General features: G+C 45.1%; 1 protein-coding gene across 4 annotated transcripts in view; it reads left to right on the top strand.

Moving 5' to 3' along the window:
* IQCK (IQ motif containing K) overlaps positions 1-15,024 on the top strand; it is a 107,283-nt gene extending 92,259 nt beyond the window's left edge. For all 4 annotated transcript variants that reach the window (XR_012913483.1, XM_075995134.1, XM_075995135.1 and 1 more), the window contains one exon: positions 14,584-15,024. Coding sequence is in view for 3 of the 4 variants with exons in the window: in XM_075995134.1 (XP_075851249.1) it covers positions 14,584-14,636 (53 nt within the window). In the remaining variant the exon portion in view is untranslated. The remainder of the gene's footprint in view (positions 1-14,583) is intronic.
* Positions 15,025-16,303: the final 1,279 nt, after the last annotated feature.

Genomic DNA, 16,303 nt, shown 5'->3' with positions numbered 1-16,303 from the left:
TACCTAGGAGTGGAATTGCTGGGTCATGTATAATAATAACTGTAGGTTGAATCATTTGAGGAACTGCCAGACAATTTTCCAGAGTGGCTGAACCATTTTACATTCCCTCCAGCAGTGTCTGAGGGTTTCAATTTCTGCACATCCTTGCCAACACTTGTTATTATCTGTCTGTTGGATTATAGCCATTCTAGTGGGTGTGAAGTGGTATCTGATTGTGGTTTTATTTATATTTCCCTGAAAGCTAATAATGTTGAGTATCTTTTCATGTACTCATTGGCCATTTATTTGTATATCTTCATTGGAAAAACATCTATTCAGAATCTTTGCCCTTTTTAATTGGATTGTTTGTATTTTTATTATTGAATTGCAAGAATCCTTTATATATTCTACATATAAGTCCCTTATCAAATATGTGACTTACAATTCTGTGAGTTGTCTTTTCTTTTTCTTGATGGTGTCTTGTTAAGCATGAAAGTTTTCAATTTTGATAATGTCCAGTTTAGTTTTCATCTGTTGCCTATGCTTTTGGTGTCATATCTAAGAAACTATTGCCTAAGTCAAGGTCACAAAGTTTTATTCATTTTTCTTGAGAGTTCTGTGGTTTTATCACTTCCATTTAGGCCTTTGACCCATTTTGAGTTAATTTTTGTATATGGTGTAAGGTAACTTTATTCCTTTGCATGGCGGTGTCCATTTGTCAAGTAGGATTTGTTGACAAGGCTATTCTTTCCCCATTGAACGAACCTGGCACTGTTGTTGAAAATCGATTAACCATAAATGTAAGGATTTGTTTCTGGACTTTCAATTTTATGCCATTGATTTATTACATATGTCTGCCCTTAGGCCACTACCACACAAGTTTTAAAATTAGGAAATGTGAGTCCTCCTACTTTGGTCTTTTTTTTCCAAGATTGTTTTGGCTCTTCTGGGTCCCTTGGATTTCCAGGTGTCTTCTTTCTTGTCAGTCTTGTTGAAAATGCATTTCTATCTTTAATTTTACATCAATGAGACCATACTACATAGCAGTTATTTTCATGTGTCCCTGTTTTTTTCCACCTAACTCTATTTTATAAAGTCGCTCCTTTCATGATAAACTTCTTTTACATATAATTGGCTGTATAATTTGGTTATTTTCCTATTGGACACTTCTTTCTAAATTTGCCATTATAAATATTGCTGCTGTGGCTGGCTTCATTTCTGAATCTTTGTATGTACTTCAGATGACTATCACAGGATAAATTCCCTAGAAATGGCTTTAAGAGAGTTGAATTTCATTTCTGTAGCTATTGAAGATATGTTTACATATTAAAAACATTAATCTTTTAATTCAAATTTTGATATGATTTCCCTAAAAGCAGTAGAACAGGCAGACAAAAGAGGAGTTGAACCTCACATTTGCATCTTAGAAAAGTCACTAAACTTTCTGAACCTCAGTTTTCTCATCTGAAAAGTGGAGATGATACTGTCATAGATTTGTTTTGAAGATTAAATGGCCTAGCATGAAATCTGGCATATTATAGGAACTCAATAAGTAGTAGTACTACTACTAATTATTATTTTAGTTATTGTTGTCATTGTTGTAAAAGTTGCAACAGGCAGCAGAAATGGACAAGATAGGGGTTGCATTTGGTATCTCCAATCAGCCTGGGAACTACAATCGTAATGAACAGACATCAAATAGTTTTTCACATCAGCCAAAGTGAAGTGTTTTGATATCATGGCATCGTGTAGATGTCTTCATTCCTAAATATTTATATGTATTTAAGATTAGTTTATAAGGATCATTTCCTAGCAATGACTTTGAGAGCAGTTAACTCTGTAGTTATTGAAGATATTTTTAACATATTAAAAATAATTTATCTTTTAATTCAAACATACCTTGGCTCCAAGAGAACAATGGCTCTGTCTGCCGTGTGCACCATTTTAAGTCTAGTGTCAACAACCACACAGTAGGTGCTGACAAAGTTAGGACAAAGAGGCAAAAAGGAAGCGGGTAGCTACCCCAAGTTGTAGTTCATTGCTTTTGGTTACCTTGTGGCAGTGGCAGGGTCTAAGGAACTTAGCCCCTGAAACCGAGCAAACTGTGGTTCAAATTTTGACAAGAACTGTCATTTGTTATACACCTTTTACAGGGAAAAAAAAAATTGTTTTTCCTCTTCTATACTCTTATAACACCTCTGGTCACCAAAATGTGTATGTGGGGGGTTTCTCTCACATCAATCAATTCTCCAATTCTCTGCAGTACCAGCTGGACATCCTACAGTTCAATTCAGCTCAATTCTGACACCACCTGGAGCTAGCGCAGACCCCACAGGTTAAGTGCTCAGTCCCACAAGGTTGCTGTCGCTTCAGACACCGGTCACAAGTAGCAGGTTCCTGGGTTACCCATAACTTCTGTCCCACTTGGCTACAAATCAGAGGTTCTCATGACCTTCTCTCAGGTTTGATCATTTGCTAGCGAGGCTCACAGAACTCAGGAAAACAGTTTGCTTACTAGGTTACCAGTTTATTACAAAGGGTATCACTTAGGAACAGCCAAGTGAGGACGTCTGCATGAGACAAGGTGTTTGCTAAGGGTGTGGAGCTCCCATGCCTGCCCTGGGCTTGCTACCCTCTCAGCACCTGCGTGTGTTCGGCAACCCGGAAGCTCTCTGAACCCATCCTTTTGGGTTGTTATGGAGACTTCATTATATAGGCCGTGGCTGATTCAGTCATTGGCCAAGGGTGATCAGCTCAACCCTCAGCCCCTCCCCAGAGTGTGGGGCTGAAAGCAGCGGTGTTTTGATCATGTGGCTGGTTCCCCTAGCAACCAGCCCTCATCTGGAGACTATCTGGGAGCCCCAGTCACCAGTCATCTCATTAGCATACAAAAAGGCATCTATGTCTTCAGAGAGTCCAAGAGTTTTAAGGAGCTAAGGGCCAGGAAACCAGAATGAAAACCAGAATATATATTTCCTATTATATCACAATATCAGGCACTTTTCTGGTGGACTTTTATATGTGATCTCAGTAGTTGATGTATTTAAATATCAAGATTCCAGTACCCTATGTAATAAGATCCACGAGGAACCCAATTTTATAGGTGATGCAAACCCTGCCCTTCTGATCCGGTACTACAGTTCCCACTGAGCTGGAGCTCACATTGCTGGAAAGGCTGTGTGTGCTTTTGACAGCCTGCAGGCTGAGAGAGGGCTTGGGGCGTTCACAGGAAGCTAGAGTAGGGTTTTGTTCCTCGGTTCAACAAAGCCTAACCAAGCACCTGCTCTGGGCAAGGGACCAGGCCTAGCCAGGTGCTGGGGATGCAGTGGAAAACTTGAAGCCAGCACCTTGCTCTGTGGGAAACTCCGAGCGAGTCTAGTCGGGAAGGCAGCTGCTATTCCAGTAATCACATGAACACTTGATGACAGACTGTGAGGGGTGCTTTGAAGAGGTTCAGGGTGCTAGGAGAGATTTGGGTGGGGGATTTGAATAGGTTCCTCTAGGCTGAGACCTGAAGCATGCTAGGAATTAACTACACGTGAGAGGCAGAGAGGGCTTTCCAGGCTGAGGGAATGACCCTGCGTCTCAAAGGGGAACTGAAAGAAGGCCCTTGTAATGGAGCAGGAAGAGTGCAGTGGCCTCAGGGCCCTGTTAAGGTCTTTGGAGTTGATCACAGTGTTAGCTGGGGGACCGCACCAGAAGGGCTCTATGGACGATGCAGGTGCGGGAATGGATTGGATGACCTGGCGGTAGTGAGGATGGGCAGAAGTGGATAGATTTAGGAGACATTGATGGGGTAAAAATGACAAAGGTGAGATGAATGATCCTTTCCATTTGTTTTTTTTTTTTGTTTTTTTTTTGAGACAGAGTCTTGCTTTGTTGCCAAGGCTAGAGTGAGTGCTGTGGCATCAGCCTAGCTCATAGCAACCTCAAACTCCTGGGCTCAAGCGATCCTCCTGCCTCAGCCTCCCTGGTAGCTGGGACTACAGGCATGCGCCACCACGCCCGGCTCAGTTTTCCTATATATTTTTAGTTGGCCAATTAATTTCTTTCTATTTTTAGAAGAGATAGGGTCTAGCTCTTGCTCAGGCTGGTCTCTAATTCCTGACCTTGAACGATCCGCCCACCTCGGCCTCCCAGAGTGCTAGGATTACTAAAAAGGTAGCATTGTTTGGAGATAAATATGTTTCACACCACAGTAAGTGGTTGAAAATGTTCACATTTTCTTCTTGGCATACCAGGGGGCTTCCTATTGGAACTCTGTGATTGAAACCCTTGGAATGTTAATTCCCCTCTCCTTCTCTTAGCATTTGGAGTTTCTTGACTTGAGCCCCGTCTGCCCTCGGGTTCTGAGTCAACCATCAGGAATATGGCTTCAGAATCCCTAAGTACTGATTGAAATAACTTCTCAATTATTTATTACCTTGTTATACTTGTAGAGGAGCTGTTTAAAAATAAACTGGAGGATTTGTTTCCATTTCTCTTAAAGGCAACATTTAATATACAGAGCTTCTGCCAGTCTGAACTGGATGAGAACTGTTTATACCCTAAAGTCATTCAAAATGCCTGGGATATTTTCTAAAGGTTCAGTTTTGGCAGCAGCAGCTGAGAATGCAGGGATAAATAAAAAAGTCACAAGACACGGCTGATGGGGTTCGTCTGTGTTCATTCACACCCATGACTCACTAGACTTTTGAAGACACAGAATTTCGAAGGACAACCAGATGGTGGCTGTTTAAACTGTGGTACTGAAACTCCAATCTTGAGGCAATTCAGCTTAATTGCGAAATGGAAAGACCCTTGGAAATTTGAGTTGTAGAAAGAAAATACTAACATATCTATATATATAAACATATGAATAACACATAAATGAAAGCTTACTCAATGATTTAAAGAAATTGTTTAAATGTTTGTTTTAAAATTCTATATTTTCCAATTTTGCTACAGTAACTGCATGGCTCATGTGATTAAGAAATAATTTTAGTGAACATTCACCACGTGCCATGCAAGGTGTACCATCTCATTTCATCTTTGCATTCTACCAAAAGGGGGGGTCTTACTATGCCCATTTTGTGGATGAGAGAGCTGAGGCTTCCATGAGGTTGAGAGACTTTTTCAGGCCACCCAGTTGATAAATGGTGGTGGGATTCAAAGCCAGATCTCTCTTCTTCCCTGAGTTGTGCTCTTAGCAACTAAGCCATGCTTGGATGGCCCCGTGGCTGGCTTTGCTTTGGTGGCTTTCCTTCCCCTGTCGGGCTGTCAGTTTTCACCTATAAAAATAAGCCTTTTTATTAAATATCTCCCCTTCCAGGAATCGAGATCCTTTCCAGGGTCAAAACTTGAGGATCCCAGAATTGGGTCTCAATATGACCAGTGTTGCCACTTCCAGCCCAAAGTGTTCCCGTTTAAAATACTGCCTTCAAGGGCACTTTGCTCGAGTTAACTTTAGCAACACTGGAAGTCAACAACAGAAAGCCACAATTATTGCACATTCAAGACTGGCAGATTCTCCCCGAATGCCTTGTGCCTTCCAAGTTGGCCCAACTTTCCTAAAAATACTGCAGTACAACATCTGGCACCGTCAAGAAATAGCGGTAAATTTACCAGACTCTTGACATTTACCCCCTGAATGTCAACATTTATTTCTTTGTAGAAAGAAATCTTCCACAATTTGTCCTTCCAGTGGGGAGTGGTTGGGAGGCGGGGGGTGAAGAGGGCAAAAGAATTTTTTTCCTATTTTTTTCTATATTCTTCAAATTTTCTATAATGTATTGCTTTTTATGATGGAAAAATAAAATCTTGGTAATATATATTGTACACTCCCCTGCCTTGCTAATTTTAGGGCCCGATGCTTACTCCATGGGGGTGTGACATGATGGTTAAGACCAAAACATGGGTTTGGGATACAAATGGAGCAGGGTTAAAGTCTTGGCATGGCTATCTACTTAGCTCTGTGACCTGGGGCAAGTTGTTCAGCATCTCTGAGTCTCAGTTTCCCAGTCAATAAAATGGAAATGATGAGAGCATCTACCTCCCAGGGTGTCTGGGAGGATTACATGAGATGATTCATGTGTGTAAAGCCCTGAGCATCGTGTCCACAATCCAGTTAATGCAAATTTCCCGATTAATTCTGTGATATTTTAATATTCTGTGGCAAGTGGTACCCTCAGGAACTGCTTAGGTAACTGCTGAATGAAAAGGCCTTTAGGTTTGTGTGGCCATTCCCTTCCTCCCCATTTTTCCTGTTTTATTTTCTGTGATTGAGGTAAAGCTTACATTTAGGAGGGTGCACTGGTAGTAGCACGCAGCTCAGTGAACCTCTGTATGTGTCTACACCTGCATGGAGATAAAGAACGTGTCCAGCACCCCAGCAGCCTCCCTCATGCCCAGTCAGTATCCGCCTTCCCCCAGGGTAAATTTTGTTCTGACTTCCTTTCTCTACAGAACAGTTTTGCTTATTCTCTGTCTTCACATAACTGGAAAACACAGTGTGAACTACTATGTATCTGGCTTCTTTTAACATCATGTCTGAGAGATTCAACCAAACTGTTGAGGGTAGCACTAGTTTGCCCTTTTCATTGCTATATAGTATTCCATCACGTGAGTATGATCTCAAGTCATATATCCATTCATTTATTGATGGATACTTGGGTTGTATCCAGCTTTGGGCTATTATGAAAAACGCTACTTTGAACACTCTTGGATATGTTTTTTGGTGGCTATAAATACTCACTTCAGCTGCAGATTTTGAATTGCTGGGTCATAGGGTAGACATATGTTTAATTCTAGCCGATATTTCCAAGTCGTTTTCCCAAGTGGCTGCACATTTTACATTCCCATCAGTGAAGCATGAGCATGCCAGTTGTTCTGCATCTCCAACACTGAGCGTGCTGAGTCTTCTTCACTTCAGCCATTCAGATGGGTGCATAGTGGCTTTATTGTCCTTGGTGATGGCTAGTGATGTTGCCCACCTTCCTGTGCTTCTCAGCCATCGGGACACCGTTTCATTCCTAAATTCAGTTATGCCGTTGGGGTATCTGGTAGATCAACTAGTCAGAATGATGTTTAAAGACTGCTCTGAGTTTGGGAAACACATTCCAGAACATCTACATTGGCTTCTCCTGCTAACTTTCAAGTCCTTGGCTGCGTTTGGGAGCCAAGCTTGCAAGATAAATAACTTTCAGTTGAGTGACATCTTATGAATTTTAAAAGCTACCAAGTGAACTCTTTAGCAGCAATTTCTAAAAGTTCGTATTTCTACAGTCCCTTTAGAGGGAAAGGAAGTCACACGTGTTGAGTACCTACTTTGTGCACCATGTGCTGGTGTCACAGGAGAGTAACTCCCAGTGCTGGGAATCACTTGATGTCCAAGTGGGTCCGTGGCTTTGCTTGAGAAAGAATTCAGGAGTGAGCCAGTAGTGGGAAGCAACAGCAAGTTTTATTAAGGAAATATAGAAGACACAGCAGAACCTAGTTCTCTCTCCTGAGAACAGCCCCCTGGGTTTTCTTGCTTTTTTAAATTTAAGCAATGGCTTAATCATAAGCTAAGCAGGGGAGGAATAGTCACATTAATTTTTTGAAAGGGGCCGTGCCTTCCTAGAACTGGAAACCCTGTCATGGTGTGAGTGGAAGTTTCTTTTAGCATGCCAATATAGTGTAACTTGGGTATAATGAGCAGCAGGGTCAAGTAGCGGCTAATTTCCTTGCCTCTTGGTTTCCACTGGTCTTAATTTGTTCTGTTACCACATCATGTTTTTCATCAGGGTGGTTAGGAGCTTCTGCCTCTATGTTAAGCAGTGTCTCACTGGTACCACTGGGACACTGAACCGAGCACTTTAAATATATCATCTCCTTTCATCTTCCTAAGTTCTCTGTGAGGCGGAGATTATTATACCTATAGTTCACATGAGGAAATTGAGGCTGGGGGCGGGGGTGGGGTGTCACCCAGCTATTAAGGGGCAGAGCCAGGATTTGAATATGGAGTCTGCTGGACCCCGAAGTCTACCATTCTGTTATCATGAAAACTGGGTGGGGAGAGAGGACATTATTTTTCTAGCAATTTGCTAATCAGAAACTTTTCCTAGCAAACATTTCATAAATATACCTTTGAATGGTCACCTCTACTATGGCAGCTTCACATGTGGGTGGTTCTCTCTTCAGGGTCTCCCGATGTGGATCTGATGACCCCAGGAGGTCAGAGTCCTGCAGCTTCCGATTGCCTTTTTTTTGTTTGTTTTTAGATAGGGTCTTGCTCTATTGCCTGGGCTGGAGCACAATGGTGCGATCATAGCTCACTGCAACCTCAAACTCCTGGACTTAAATAATCCTCCAGCCTTGGCCTCTGGAGTAGCTGGGATTATGGGCGTGCACCACCACGGCTGGCTAATTTTTAAAAAAAATTTGTAGAGACAGGGTCTTTCTGTGTTGCCCAGGCTCATCTCGAACTCCTGGCCTCAAGAGATCCTTCTGGCTCAGCCTCCCAGTGTTAGGATTGCAGGCGTGAGCCACCATGCCCGGCCTCAATTGCCTCTGGACCCCATTTCTTATCCTGCCTTCCTTTGCCCCCACCTCTGGGCACTAACTGCAGTAATAACACTTAGGTGTTGATTCCCCTGACAGGTTTTTCTTTTCTTCTGTCTGGTATATTTTCTGATGATTCCTTTCGAAAGAAAGTTTCCCCCAACTGTATAGCAATACACGTATATTGTAGAACATTTGGGAAAACAGAAATTCACCTGTTTCCTTTAAATCATTTTTGTCTATGTTTAGTTTTTTTTTTTTTTTTTTTTTTTTTTAACATAGCTGAGATGCAGGGCCATGACTGAGTTGACGCCACAGGTGTAATTTTGGAGGCAACGGATGTAATTTTGCACTGGGCAATCACATTTAAGGGACGTGCTATGAAGAACTCACCCAGGAGTGAATGGGAAATGGGAGTCACTTGTTCTAAAAATATAACCAAACTCCCTCCCCCCCTTGGAAAGGCAGGAAGGGGGAAAAAGAGGCAGAGGCGACCACATGGGAGAAGAACCTGGTTTCCACCTTAGCTTTGGAGACATCACTGCGGCAGGCTTCCAACTCCAACAGACAAAGCCTGGGTGTCCCTGTGCCGTCCCTATACTCCCTGGAGACACCGTTAACTTGTTACTAAGCAATTGTAAATTGGCATCATCAAAATTTACAGGAAATGTGCCCCACTGTATTTCCCTCTTTAGATCTCTCCTTGTTCCTTAAACTTTGCCAAAACACCACGTTTCTAGTGACGTCACCAGGTGCCTGGTCACTCCCTGACCGTTGATGAGGTAGATGACGCGGGAGTGACACTTGCATCTGTGTCCATCGCTGTCTTGCCTCTGATCACAGAAATCTTTGTCACCCTGGTGGGAGGCGGTTGCGAGACCCTGACCCTGCAGAGTTTAAGAGCATGAATGCAGGAGCCAGACAGCCGGAGATGTGACCTTGAGTGAGCTACAACACCTGTGCGTGCCTCAGTCTCCTCCTCTGAAAAAGTGGGGAAAATAAAGGTGCCTGCCTCACTATGACTTCGTCTGTGCCAGGGGCTCCATAAATACCATCAAAATATCTGCTCTTAATATTTACCTGGAATCCTAGAAACTGGGTGCTCATTGGTTAAAAAGATTAATAATGTAAGGTTTCCTGTGCATACTGCTGCCTTGAGAGTGCGAGCCAGTCTCCTGTTGGTAACCTCAGGCCCGGCACTGCTGTGCTCCACAGCCCCGTGTCTGATGGACGCACATTGAAGCAACCTCCCTCCGCAGTGTGTGAATGTCTCTTGGCTCCTATACTTCTCTGTTGATTTTTCTGACTCCCCCTCTCGTCTGCAAGCTCCTAGAGGGCAAAGACTATTCCCTGAGAGTAACGACAGCTAATATTTATCAAGCGCTTAGCTCTGGGTCAGTGCCGAGCGCTCTGCACGCCTTGTCCCATCTCTTGGCCAGCAGTCGTAGGAGGCAGTGCCATTCTCCAACCTGGCCTGGGTTGTTGACTCAGGCCCCGAGGAAGCAGGCACCGAGGGATGTGCTGTGTTACTCTTTCCCATGCTTATCAGATCAGAAGAATCACCCACAGCGCTGAAGTGGAGGGGGATGCTGATTCCCAGGCCCCACTCCTGGTGATTCGGATTCTAAAGCTCTGGGGTGGGGCCCAGGAATCTGTATTTTCACCCCATGCAGAGGCCCGGTCTGCACAACACTGCACTGGCGGCTGGATGACCTTGGGGGTCCCCAGATTTCCTCGCCTTGAGCTTTAGGCTTCTCCTCTATCCATTCTGCACTGCTGGCCAGGAGGCTTTTCTCTGGGCTGTGAATAGAGTTCTCAGCCCTGTCACTGACCAGGACAGGAGAGGATGGGGGCGACCAAGAGGAGATGATGTACCGAGTCTCATTAGCATGCAAGGCCCTTCTCCTCACATTGCCTTTAATTGAAGCTGAAGGGCTGGCGCATCTTTCTCCGGGATTTTCCACTCTCTCAGCCCTTCCGGAACTGGCTGGGCACCAGCCTGCCAAGGGGGACAAGGACAGCACAGGGGCACTGAGGCATCTGTCTGTTGGTGTTGGAAGCCAACCACAAGGATGTCTCTAAACTCAGGTGGAAACTGTGTTCTTTCAGCATCCCTGCTCTGCCTCTCTCACTCCTGCTTCCTTCCCTCCCTTCCCCCTCTCCCTCCCTTCCCCCTCTCAGGAATACCTACCTGTGCAAAGCTAGGTTCTGCCCAGACAGGAAGGAAGAGGACCACCAAGCAGAGATTTGATCTGTTTCTTAATTTTTAGCAAAGTAGTCCTTGCACGTGGTTCTCATGGATTGCAAGATACACAGGAGAAAACGGAAGAACTCTTAGCTGTTTCTCTGGTGGTTACTTCTGTGTCTCTAACAGGCTTGTGTGCACGGCAGATAAGATTCTAGTTATGATTTACTGATTTCCTGCCATAACAGATGAGAGTTTGCCTACTTACATCCCATCCCTACCATCCCCCAAACAGCTCAACTGCTCTTTTCTCTTCCTTTATTGGTTGACAGCGTAATTTCAAGCAACATACTAGCATCTTTCTTTTTACCCTTTTGAGGATGAAATATACATACAAGTGACTATAAAACACATATAACTATAAAGCAAAGGCCCGTGCAGCCACCACCCAAGAAACAGAACACTGTCACTTTTAAAGCTCCTCTCCAACCATGAAGTGACTTACCCTGACATTTGTGACAGTTGTTCTCTTCACCTCTGTATGAATCTCTCAACATTTAGATTTGCTATAAATAGAATCACACTATGTGTATGATTCTGTGCCTTGCATCTTCCTTTCAACGCTGTTAAGCTAATCCAAGCTGACGTGTGTAGCCGTGGCTCACTCACGCTCGCTGTTGTATAATCACTGGCCGAGCAGACCACGATCTGTTCACCCATCAAGTGTTGACGGACGTTTGGGTTGTTTCCCGTTTGCTGCTATCCTGAGCACCCTAATCCACGTCTCCCGGTAGATGTGCACGAGGGTTTCAGCAGTGGGGGGCACAGGATTGGAATCGCCTGTGTTCGTTGTGAGACTCAGGTCCACTTGCTAATGCCAGCTTTCCGATGTGGCGGCACCTCCAGATGGCGGCCTCGACTGTGTAGGGTGTGGGGCCTGGCCACCGGGACTGCGGGAAGCCCCCAGGTCACCCCACTGTGCAGCTCCACATCCCACCTTTGTTTCTAGACTGTCAACTCTAGATACTGTCTGTTGTCCACGACTCGACTTTGAAGGTCCCTAGTTCGTTCCTCTCTGGTCTCCTCCCTCAAGATTTGTGTGATGGTCTGAAAGAGAGGGACCTTTTCCCTGGCAAGGTCGAAGTATAAGAGGTGGGTAACAGGTTATCCAGGCATGGACCGGAATTGGTTAAAATACTGGGACAAAGGCAAGCAGGTGAATTCTTCCTTCTGGCAGAGTTGAGGAAAACTAGGAAAACCCCAAGGGCTGGGAATTCCTCCCATCTTTCACTCCAGCTACTAACAGCCTCCAGCGTCTGCCCGCCAGCTGTATACGGGGAGCTCTCCCAAGCAGCTCAGGTTCCGAGGCTCACAGGCAGCCAGCGTGACGCTGAGAAGTGAGGGCAACTCTAGACTCCGCTCAGGGTCTTACAGCCGTGTTTCTTTAAAGGGATTCCAACCCCAGTCTGTTCCTCCACCCTGGCAGGTCTTTAGCAACACACAGGGGCTTTGCCTAAATTCTGCTGCCTGGGCCCCACGCCAATGACATCAGAGTTTCTGAGGGGAGACCCAGGCACCAGCAAGTTTCAGAAGCTGATCATGTGATTCTTATTTACAGTCAGGATAGAAAACCAGCAGTCAGTGGGTCTCACACTTCAGCATCCATCAGAATCACCTGGAGGCCTTTGTTAAAATGCAGACAGCTGGGCTTCGCCCCATTTCAGCTTCTGTACGTCTGGAATGGGGCCACACATTTCTCACAGTTTCCTGGTGTTGCAAATGTCCCCCAACCACACTTGGAGAGCCATCTTGCGGCTCTCGCGTTATGCCTAATGCTACACAAGTTTAGCTGGGTACCTCCCCCTGTGGACCCAAGCAGCCAGCTTGGTCCGGCTGCGTGCACCTCTTCCCAGCTCTGCCTCATGTAGTCGGGCTGGTAGCTTGCGATGGGCTATGGAAATGGCAAATGCCACAAATGAGGACAGTTTTTCAACCCACAATCAGTTATTAAACAGTCACCAGCATGTCATGGTTCAGTGGGATAGCAGGAGAGCACTTAGCATGGTGTGACGGATCCTTGGCTATCAAGGATCAATGTCATTGTCGATAGCATCTAGACGCATGCAGGGTCCTCATTGTGGTTGCCCACAGCACTTCCATATACATGGAACAAAAGGTATATACAGCAAAAAAAAAAAAAAGTCCTTGAACACAGGCCCCAAGTATTAAAAATATTTTTCTAGTTTGAGTTATTAATATAACCATTAAGGCCGGGCGCTGTGGCTCACGCCTGTAATCCTACCTCTTGGGAGGCCGAGGCGGGCGGATTGCTCAAGGTCAGGAGTTCAAAACCAGCCTGAGCAAGAGCGAGACCCCGTCTCTACTATAAATAGAAAGAAATCAATTGGCCAACTGATATATATATATAAAAATTAGCCGGGCATGGTGGCACATGCCTGTAGTCCCAGCTACCAGGGAGGCTGAGGCAGGAGGATTGCTCGAGCCCAGGAGTTTGAGGTTGCTGTGAGCTAGGCTGACGCCACGGCACTCACTCTAGCCTGGGCAACAAAGCGAGACTCTGTCTCAAAAAAAAATATATATATATAACCATTAGTAGTATACAAAAGCAAATAAATGCATTACACATTTTGATAGTTATTAAACATTGAAAATAAAGCAGAGTCTGGGGACCCTCAAATTGCGAACTGCTTTCTTGTTTGGCACCTGGGTTTTTTTTTACATGCTGGGCTGAGACGGAGACAGGTATGAGAGGAGGACCGACACCAGCCCCACACCTGCAAGTCCATGCACGGAAGCTGCAGAGCTAGAAATGGGATTTCCTTTGAATGGACCAAGACCAAGCACCCTTGGGAAGTCTTTGTGGACCCTCGGTTTGCAGACTGCTAGGCTGGTTTGTGCTGCTGCAGGCATTCCTCCCATGCCATCAGGAAATAACCGCACAGCGTGGGACTGTCAGTGTGGGACTGTCAGCGCACACACCTCACCTCTGTGCTGGCGTCCAGCCGCGCACGTCCTTAGTTGCTAGGAGATCAGGAATGGGGGCCGGCTCAGCTGAAACCTCAACCCTACCCAGTAACAACCCCAAACACCCTTTCTACCAGAACAGTGCTCCGCTCCAAACACCCTTTCTACCAGAACAGTGCTCCGCTCAAATAATCAGAGCCTGCGGCCTTGCTCAAATAACCGTTCAGGCATTAACCTACGGGGCAAGCGCTTGGATACTAGAGGCAAAGATTATTTAAAAAAAAAAAAGAGGTCTTTCCAAAAGGATCCCCCCCCCCACCCAGGTGACTGGGTTTCCATGTTTACCTGGGGAGGGGCTTTTATATGCAGAGATTAATTTCCCTCACAAACACTGCCATGCAGTGTCCGGCTAACTTTCCTGTTTGGCAGACTCAGGAAATCAGTGGTGTCACATTCTCGTCCAGACTGTGACACTGGAGAAAAGATTTTCTTTTCTGACGTTGTCATTGACCCCAGCGATACCCTGAGTTTTTCATTTGGGGTGGGTGGAGGGAAACAGGGTTTGTGTTGACAGCCTGGGTTGAGTGGAAAGCCTGGAATCTGTCATCGCCGTTAGTGAAACTTCCTTCCTTCAGTCCCCCGACCTGCAAAGCACACTTCTGACCTTTTTCTGAACCGAATTAAGAATGGCCGCGAACAGTCCAGGAAGTGGTTTCTGAACCTTCAGGTGCTGCCCTTAGAGCACAATGGCCCTGTGTTCTTCCCGGCGGATCTGCGGGGCCAGACCCGGAGCAGGCACTCGGTGGGTTTGGGTGCAACGGGCCTTGTCCACACAGTGGAGTTTCCAGTTTCCAAGTGACAAGCCTGTCTATGTATGTAAATGGATCCTGACTTTCTCTCTCATTTCTTCGTAGTGAAATGCAAAATGGAGGATGAGGTGCCTGCAGCCAAGATTCCGTCACCTTGACCACTGCTGGTATCTTTTCCTGTCCAAGGAAAATGCCCAAATTACTCTTCCTCTACTGTGATTTCTGTAACAACAAGACTTGGTACGTGTGGACACGGAACTTTTTCCACACAAGATAGGATTTGTTGCAAGCATGCTTTAGTGCAAATAGTTTGTAAAAGAAAATACCAGTCCTGACTTTCTGCATTATCCCAAAATTTTGTCCTTTCATCCAGATGTTTCTTCAGTGCTTCAGGAGTATCCGTCTACGTCCACTGCTGTTAAAACGTGCAGTGGACTCTAGCCCCAAAAGATGTCGGAGTGCCCTTGTTACCGGTTGTCCCACTTTTGGCTGCCTTTGCAGAGATCCATATTCTGATTTAAGTCCCAAACTTCTGCCTTGGGTTTTAAGCTTACCTGGTGACCACCCTTTTTTATAAAAAAAAGACACCTTTGCTTGCGATCATTTCCAAAGGAGACCAGACCTTTGACTTTCATTGCAAACCCAATAAGATGAGGCATTTAAGCCCAGACAGCAGTAACAAAGGGTGTTTGTTGTCTAGGCCTAGAGTATTATAGAAAGTTCCCACTTTTATGGGTAAATTAACTTATTACCCTCATTTGTCCCATGGTTTGCCATTAACCCGGATTCTCCCATTCAAAATGCCACAGCCTCAGCCTCAGCCTCAGGGCAGATCTGAAAGCCTAACAGTTATACTGGGTTGTTTTGACAATCTACCACACGTCTTAAGTAAATAGTAAAGCCTTTATTTTTGTGTTAAGAACAGCATCTTGAAAATAAAACCTATCTGCCCATGCTTTACAACCTTTTAAATTTGTGATATTTATATAGTCATTTATGGTACACATTGATTGTCTTGGAATTTCTTTTAACGATTTTTTTTTTATAAGTATGCAACAGTCAGCCAGGGGAAGATAAAGATACATTATAAAACACACAGTAATGCATTTAATAAATATATATTATCTATCAAAAATGAGCCTTAGCTCTTCATTAATTAATAAAAAGCACCTGCCGAGAACTCCTGTAAGCTGGTAGAATCACTGCATCATTGGATTATAAAAGCCACAATGCTCCCTTTCCATTTGGGGTTCGTCCCGAGGCATTTAACTCAGCCTTGGCCAACCAAGGAGGCCACCCCCAGTTCACGCCTGGTCAATGGACCCCGATGGCATCTGTGCTAAAAAAAGATCACTGGGCACCCAGATTCCAACAACCCGATCTCCAACACTGGAAACCCGTGAGATGCACAGAAAACTTCCCGGTTTGTAAATCATCAGAGCTGATTCCCTCTCTCCCCACCCTCCACCTCCAGTGCAGAAATCCGGGAGGAAACGCCAACTTCCTATTAAAAGGGGGTGACAAGAGTGGCTGTTATAGTCCCAAAGCGATTTTAATAACCGGACAAGGAATGACTTGTGCTTACAATGAGGGATTTGGATCACAGATGCTTTCCTTCCAGGTCATTTTCCCCAAACAAGTCTTCTGTACACAAACAGATCTTAAACAGAGGTGCCACTTAGTTTTGTCTTTAAACCTTGCTCCGTGGGGGCAGCCGGCTGCTACAGTCTCTGGGCAGAGATGCCTCTTGGTACTTTCCAGGTGGAGTCAAAGAACCGCCCTCTCCCTTCTCCCCTCGCTCCGCCTCCGCCCCCAGCCTCCGCCC

This window comes from Microcebus murinus, chromosome 19 (assembly GCF_040939455.1).
Source record: "Microcebus murinus isolate Inina chromosome 19, M.murinus_Inina_mat1.0, whole genome shotgun sequence".
NCBI classification, from domain to species: Eukaryota; Metazoa; Chordata; class Mammalia; order Primates; family Cheirogaleidae; genus Microcebus; species Microcebus murinus.
Note: the sequence above shows the minus strand (reverse complement) of the source record. Positions and strands in the feature narration are given on the sequence as shown.